The sequence below is a fragment of the Diadema setosum genome, chromosome 6 (assembly GCF_964275005.1).
Source record: "Diadema setosum chromosome 6, eeDiaSeto1, whole genome shotgun sequence".
NCBI lineage: Eukaryota > Metazoa > Echinodermata > Echinoidea > Diadematoida > Diadematidae > Diadema > Diadema setosum.
The window spans coordinates 39561972-39569500 of record NC_092690.1 but is presented as its reverse complement, the minus strand read 5'-3'; the positions used below and the strand labels follow the sequence as shown (position 1 = coordinate 39569500).

At 40.7% G+C, this 7529-nt stretch overlaps 1 protein-coding gene across 1 annotated transcript; it reads left to right on the top strand.

Annotated features, from left to right (window-relative positions):
• The first annotated feature begins 314 nt into the window (after nt 1–314).
• Nucleotides 315–5906, top strand: LOC140230228 (uncharacterized). The gene is made up of 2 exons (XM_072310408.1): nt 315–405; nt 2088–5906. The coding sequence occupies exons 1-2, from the start codon at nt 396–398 to the stop codon at nt 4862–4864; spliced, it is 2787 nt and encodes a 928-aa protein (XP_072166509.1). The 5' UTR covers nt 315–395; the 3' UTR covers nt 4865–5906.
• The last annotated feature ends 1623 nt before the right edge of the window (nt 5907–7529 follow it).

The window sequence follows — 7529 nt, the reverse complement described above, 5'->3', positions numbered from 1 at the left end:
GAAGGTTCTACCTTTAACTTATTTATGGTGTTATTCACATTACAATACTACTTCTTTATTTTTTTTTTTGCATTAAACAGAAATAAAAATTATTTCTTGCAGAAAAAAATTCAAATCAATTTAAATGTCAATATTTTTCTTTAAGATAAAATTAATTGTCTTTTTATAAAAACATTTCGAAAGAGGATGCAATTAGCTACCCATCGTAATCCATTCATTCTATGCCAGTCAGCTGTGATGAGCCTATCGCTGCCCGTAAACATGGTAAACATGGCACTAGATTCCACCTAACGTTAGTTGTGAATTGCCGCATTGCTACACTTGTCGTAATCAGCGAAAATGGCAAAATTTCGCTGTTTTTCTCATTAATAGCGGACTTGAATTCTCCCCTCGTCATGGATAGAGGTAAGAATTTCCTTTACATCCGAGATTCCGATTTCACCAATAATGTTCACTGACACTGTCCTGTGTCTGTGTGTGAGAAAGTGCAATTGGCAAATAATTAATGAGCCTTTTCCAAAGTCCGTCCAAGCAAAAGGAAAGGGTGAATTGTGAACATGTTATCATTTTGTTACCGTAGGTAGCAACATGTTAGAGTCCAGAGTGTTTTCAGTCATAGGCCGTACCATGACCATGCATGCGCATGCCATGATATGCCCATCCCATCTTGAACTTGTCAGTGTAATCATACTAACGTTAGACTCTACATTCAGTTGACATTGGTATGCATTGTATAAATTTACTAACTTTATAGACAATACCCGTAATGTTAGGCCCTGTCCCACCAACATTTAAATTATTCTCAACTGGGATAAATTAAATTAAAGTAAATTTTACATAGTTGTACCCATTTTCAACCAACCAGCTAACTACACGTAGCCGCTGTCGCGAAGCGGCTGCACCTCTATTCCTTCGCAGACGTTGTCATTTTTCAGTGTGGTTGTGCGACTCCTTCATGAATATCTTTATTAATCATGGAAAACTAAAATACAAGGAATTATCGTAATCTATGATAATCATTCAATAATCGGTATGCGATTTTTTGTGTAATTACGTCAAAAACTCACCGAAATCTGTGGCTGAAATCAGGTCTGTAAACGTCCTTATTGCTTCACTCCTCATCTGCGTGTTATTTGAATGGCATTCACTCTCGTATACTACAACGTACAACGTAGGTAGTCGGAGAGCTAGAGGGCGCCTCTCCGACTACCTACGTTGTACGTTGTAGTATACGAGAGTGAATGCCATTCATAATAACACGCAGATGAGGAGTGAAGCAATAAGGACGTTTACAGACCTGATTTCAGCCACAGATTTCGGTGAGTTTTTGACGTAATTAAACAAAAAATCGCATACCGATTATTGAATGATTATCATAGATTACGATAATTCCTTGTATTTTAGTTTTTCACGATTAATAAAGATATTCATGAAGGAGTCGCACAACCACACTGAAAAATGACAACGTCTGCGAAGGAATAGAGGTGCAGCCGCTGTCTCTACAGCGGCTGCGTGTAGCTACCAACCACGAACCAGCATGACCAGTGGTCTAGTCTCATCATGATCGATCATAATCAGACGTGGCTGTGAGTGTGAGCTGTGAGTGTGAGCTGTGACGCAGTGTGAGAATAGAATAAATGTAGAATTGACTTTTTATACCTACACTGTAAGCTGTACACGTAACCACCATATATGCAAACAGGCCAAGTTAGGCACATTCTCCATATGCTAGAACCCATGTCTTTTTGTGAAAATTGTGGAAGGAATTGATATTAGCATAATGTCTTTTTATGAAAATTGTGAAAGGAATGGATAATAGCATAATTGTTATTGCCTACTCAGAGTAGATCTACTCTACTGCAATTTTTTTTTTTTTTTTTTTTTTTTTGGCCTGGGCGCAAAGTTTAAAGCTTACGTGTACTTAAAGGTGACTGACGAAAAAGTGTTCAAAGTTTATTAATAATTTAATACCGGTATTACCTCCACCTCCCCCCACCCTACGTATTTTCCCTCTGCAACTGACACAACACTCGATACATTGTATATGATTTTCTCTTCTTTTTCAATGCTGTCTTTTCTCTTTCCAGAGGTTGTCATATCAACATTCCCCTGTCAGTTTTGTGGTGAAGAGTTCACATCCAGCATTCTGCTTGCTCAGCACTGGCAGGACCAACACGACAGCAATCAGTCAGTTGGCGAGGGGGCAACAGTTCTACACACTGTGCTTCACGCAGTTGTTACAACAGGGTTCATTACAGACTATACGGACCTTGCAGAGGAAAAGACCATCGCCACATCAGAGACGATTTTACTCGATGAAGAGGGCCAACAAGATGGTGAGACCAACGTGGTGATCTGTAATTATCGTGAGCATCAGACAGCTCCTCAGGCTGTCGAGCATGTCCAGACCCAGACTTCTTCGAAAAATGGTCACCCTCCATTGCAGGAGGAGCGCTCAAATGGAAAGTGCGTCAAGAAATATTGCTGTGAGATATGTGGCAAGACGTACACGACATCATCAAACTTTTACAAACACTGCAGAACACACTCTGGAGCTAAATTTAAATGTGCACATTGTAATAAATCATTCACATATAAAGAGACTTTAAAAAAGCATGAGAGAATCCATGAAGGCGGCTACACGGCTGAAAGCAAGGAGGACGTTGCGACTGAATATCCATGTCCCTATTGCAATGAAAAACTGCTAGACAAGCAGGCACTAGCTATCCACCTGCGTTCTCACCCTTTTGAAAAGCCCTACAAGTGTGACATTTGTGGTTCTTCGTTCTCGCAGAAGAGTGGCCTCAGCAGGCACAAATTAATGCATTCGGGAGAAAGGTCACACAAATGTACAATGTGCGATGCAGCTTTTGTAAAGAAAGGAAGCTTACGACTTCACATGAGAACACACTCCGCGGAGAAAGCATTTGCCTGTGATGAATGCGGCAAGAGATTCCTTCTGAAGCAGACACTGGAACAACACAGGAAAATACACATCGTCAGCGAAGCAGAGGCGCGAGTGTACAAGTGTGGGGTGTGTGGCAAAGGTTTCCGACAGCGAGCCACTCTGTGGGGTCATGAGAAAATTCACAAGAGAGCGAAGGTGCACAAGTGTAAGATATGTGACGAGAGCTATGGCACGCAGAAAGAACTGGAGAGACATGAGCGGAAACATCTTCGAGACTCAATGGAGAAGGCAAGAACAGAGAAAGGTGATGGAGACAATGCCTCGAAGAAAGCAAAACTCTTTGCCTGTGAGCACTGCGACCAAGCCTTCACCCTGCGGTCGGTGCTGCAGACGCACCTCCGCAGACACACGGGCGAAATGCCCTACTCGTGCAAGGTGTGTGGCAAGGCGTTCAGGCATCTGGCTTCTCGCCGCAGACACGAATTAGGCCACAGGGGTGAGAAGCCGTTCAAGTGTGACATATGCCCCAAAGGCTTCACCAAGAAAACGTACCTGGACTGGCACGTGAAGAGATTCCATTCAGGAAGTGGAGCATCTATCACAACAGCAAACAGTGCAATGTCAGGGAATCAATCTGGTACATGTGGAGGTGAAGCAAAAGGAGAGTCAAGTCTAACAATGCAGATAAGTGAAGGAGTATCCATGCAAGTGAAATCAAAGAAATCAAAGCAGAAGAGGAGAAAGGAAGCCAAGCTCGGAGTAAAGTCAGCACCAGACAACCATAGTCAAACCCGTAGCACTCTGTCATCAGAGCCTTGTCAACCAAATCCAGATGGTAGCAGTGGGGATAAACTTTCAATAGAAGACTGTGTGCTCTCCTGTGATGAAACAGACGGAACCAATCGAGATGGACAATCTGTTGTCCAGATGAAGGTATCCGATCAGGAAATTATTTCACTGCGGGACATTTATCAGCTGCCAGCAAATGAGGAGTGTGTCGAGACAATGAACCTCCTGGATCATGTCATGCAGTTGGCAAATATTTCACAGTCGGACGTGGCAGGGGAGCAGCTCACAGAGGCTCTCCAGCCAACTCAACTCGGTGCCCTACCTGCCAACAACATCATCCCGAGTATTGCACAGAATGCCAGTGAGGAGAGGGTTTCTGCAAATGTCAAACAATTTGTCTGTGAGCTGTGTGGCCGCATGTACAATTCCCACTCCAACCTCTTGCGGCACAAGCGGACTCACACATCGCCCCGGCCGCACCAGTGCCCTCAATGCAGCAAGTCGTACAGTCGCAGGCCACTGCTCATGGAACACATCCAGTTTTCGCACACAGTCGGGGGCAAAGTGCATCAATGTAGCTACTGTCAGCTGTGCTTTCCCAATGCCGCACGGCTGTCTCTACATATGAGAGTCCATACTGGTGAAAGGCCATACAAGTGTCGAGAATGTCATAAAGCCTTCTCCGACTCGAGCAATTTATATCGGCATGAAAGAGTACACAAAGGAGATAAAGTGCACAAGTGTGAGAAATGCGATCGCAAGTTTGTGGAGAAGTCGGCCCTTCATCGCCACCTCAGGAGACACTCCCAGTCAAAGCCATTTACATGTGAACACTGCGGGAAGTCGTTTTCCCTCCACTCTGACCTAAAGAGCCACGCCCACATCCACGTGGCAGCGGAGAATCCAAAGTGCGCCCTCTGTGGGATGGTTTTTGCCAGGCGTGTGAGCTTCAACAACCACAAGCGGTCCTCCAGGAGGCATGACTGGTCCTGTCGGATCTGCCGGCAGGGATGCAGCAGTGCCTGCGCCCGAAGGCAGCATGAGATCCGTGCCCACCAGTTTCTCATTGGGGAGGCTGGCTTTGCCTGTGGAACGTGTGATGTCAAGTTCAGCAGTCAACGGACTCTCATCCGCCATTTGAGGAAAAACTGCGGCATTGTAGATTAGGAAGTCTTGAGGACATTGAGATTTGCCATTTTTCAATGCATTCCCATTATAACAAATACAGTTAGATAACAGAATTCCGGTAACAATGAAGTAAAAATTCAAGCTGCAACATTATGCTCTCTATGTTCTTTATTGCTTATTTGTTCAGTTGTAAAGAAATTTTAATATAACGGAAGACAACAGCCAGTCTTGAGGACTTTGTTGTAACAAGAGTCTATGATTTTTCAAATGTGTGAAACTCGGTAAGGTTATCATTTGTAATCGGTCATGCGTCTATTATTTGAATTGATACAAAGCCATTCCTGTTAGATATGGTAAATGAATAATACAGAAAGGTACATAACTCCACTGATTTAGCCTTTTTTGACAAGTTGGTTCATCTTCAGCTGACTTTTGGTTTTTTCCTTCATCATTGTATCGGCCTGTTTAGCTTTGTGCAATATGAGGAGTTTTCAATATGAAAAAAATAAAAAGCACACCAGTGATGACTGCCTTAGCAGAAATAAGTGCATAATGTAATATTGTTTCTCAAAATCCAGTGTATGTTGGTCTGATAAGAAAGAGTAAACTATTACGAGTTCAACTGTAAAATTTTGATCAAAATCGGATGAAAAATAGGGAAGTTTTGACATTTTGAAATTTCGCTAATTTCTGAGGATGAACGGTCAATATGCATACGCAAATGGCTAAGTGAGCATGTCATCCCCTCACAACTTGCCATATACTCACGTGTAGTTTGTACATAATATTTTGAAATTTCAAGTTTTTCATTCAAACGCAGTTATGCCGAGGCTCAAATCCTGGTACATTGTTTATCTAACTGATCACTATTCTGAAGTTATTAAACCTGGTCCATGGAATAACATCATGTTTCAAACTTCAATGACAGAAACATTGAATTTTCGTCATTTTTTGTACATGATCAATGGAAAATTGTGAGGGTATTTAATCAGCTCACTCATTTGCATATTCATATCCACTGTACAAGAACTGCTTTGCAGAAATTAGCAAAACATCAAAATCGCATGACTTCCTTATTTTTCATCAGGGGGGTGTTTCATCAACGAGTTCGTCGGAGATTTCACCGACAAATTTGCTATCAGCCAATCAGACCAAGGATTTCATTAGCTTTTAACAGTTGTCAGTGTAAATCCTTGCGTCTGATTGGCTGATAGCAAATTCGTCGGTGAAAACCTCCGACGAACTCGTTGATGAAACGCCCCCCAGATTTCAGTCTAAATTCTACCATTAAACTTGTAAGGTTTTACTCTTTTTTATGAGACTGACTTATTTGTGGACTAGATTTCCCCTTTAAGATCAAAGAAATAATATCTGTAGTGGTTGAAACAATGTGATCTTAGTGGCCTCATGGATGTAGTGGTACTGGAAAGTAATAATGATGTGATAAGAGTTCCATAAATCTCCACAGGAAGCTCAAATACCTTTCTTTTTATAAAAAAAGAACCAAAACAATCAACACTTTTACTTCATTAAATAGAAAGGAATGGCTGTTGTGTGTGTACTATTCAACATTTTATTGGAAAAGTCAAATACAATGTGTACTGGTAAAAAACAAAAATAAAAACAAAACAAAACAACTCTAAAAATAGAAAATTTTTGGAGCTGTAACTTGGAAAGTATTGCAATTTTGTAAAAATGAATCAAAGAATGACTGCTTTTTCTGAAACTACATGTAGTCAAGAGTGCAGAGTGACTACAGAATGTGAAGATAAAATGACTTCTTTCATTTTTTTATTATGCTTTTACAAGATACAGTTGTTGTATGCAGGCATTTCATCTGTGTGAAATTAATCTGAGTGATACCAGGCAAATTGCATGAGTTGTTTCAAAACAACAGTAAAAAGTCCTTTGCTTAATAAAGGAAGGTCGCAGAGGGAGAAAATACTGAACTGACTTAAACAGTATCTTGGTATTGATTATGATTTTTTTTTTAAAGGTAGGGAATCCCATTTGCATGCCTTAAATGAAGAGTTGTATAAATACAGTGGTATGTTGAAGAGAGTATCATTTTAGAAACTCCCATAAAGTATTGAAAGTGGAAGGTAACATTTAGTATATTTTTATTGACCGTTAGATTTTGAATTGAATTTTTTTCGGGGCTCACCGTAAATTCCAGTACATTGCTAGGCTACCTTTGCAGACCCATGCACTGCATGTGTGTCCATCATGTATATTTTGTGAAGAAAGTTCATCAAAACTTACAAACATTTCTACATACATTCTTGCCACACACTCTATATGTTATCACATCAGCTCTTATACTTTTAGATTTGTGTTTATAGATAAAAAAATACAGAAGACTGCAACAAAAAGGCTTAAGTGTGGCTGAGACACAGAACTACTGAGTAGTTGAGTTTTGTGCATTATTCAAATTGTAGATAACTGTTGACTTCCAAATTTCTCAGCAGTGGCCTAAACAAGTCCCCTGAGGTTCATATTTAATGTTTTGCTGCATTTTGGGAGGTCTGTAAAAGGTACCCCCTACCTTTAAGGTTCTGAGCGGTAATACAGTGCATTCCTGTTATAACAAACACAGTTATAATGGATTCTGGTTATAATGAAGTAAAATTTCAGGCCACAACTTATCCGGTCTATGTTTTTAATGGTTTATTTGTTCAGTTACAATGTAATTTTGATATAACAA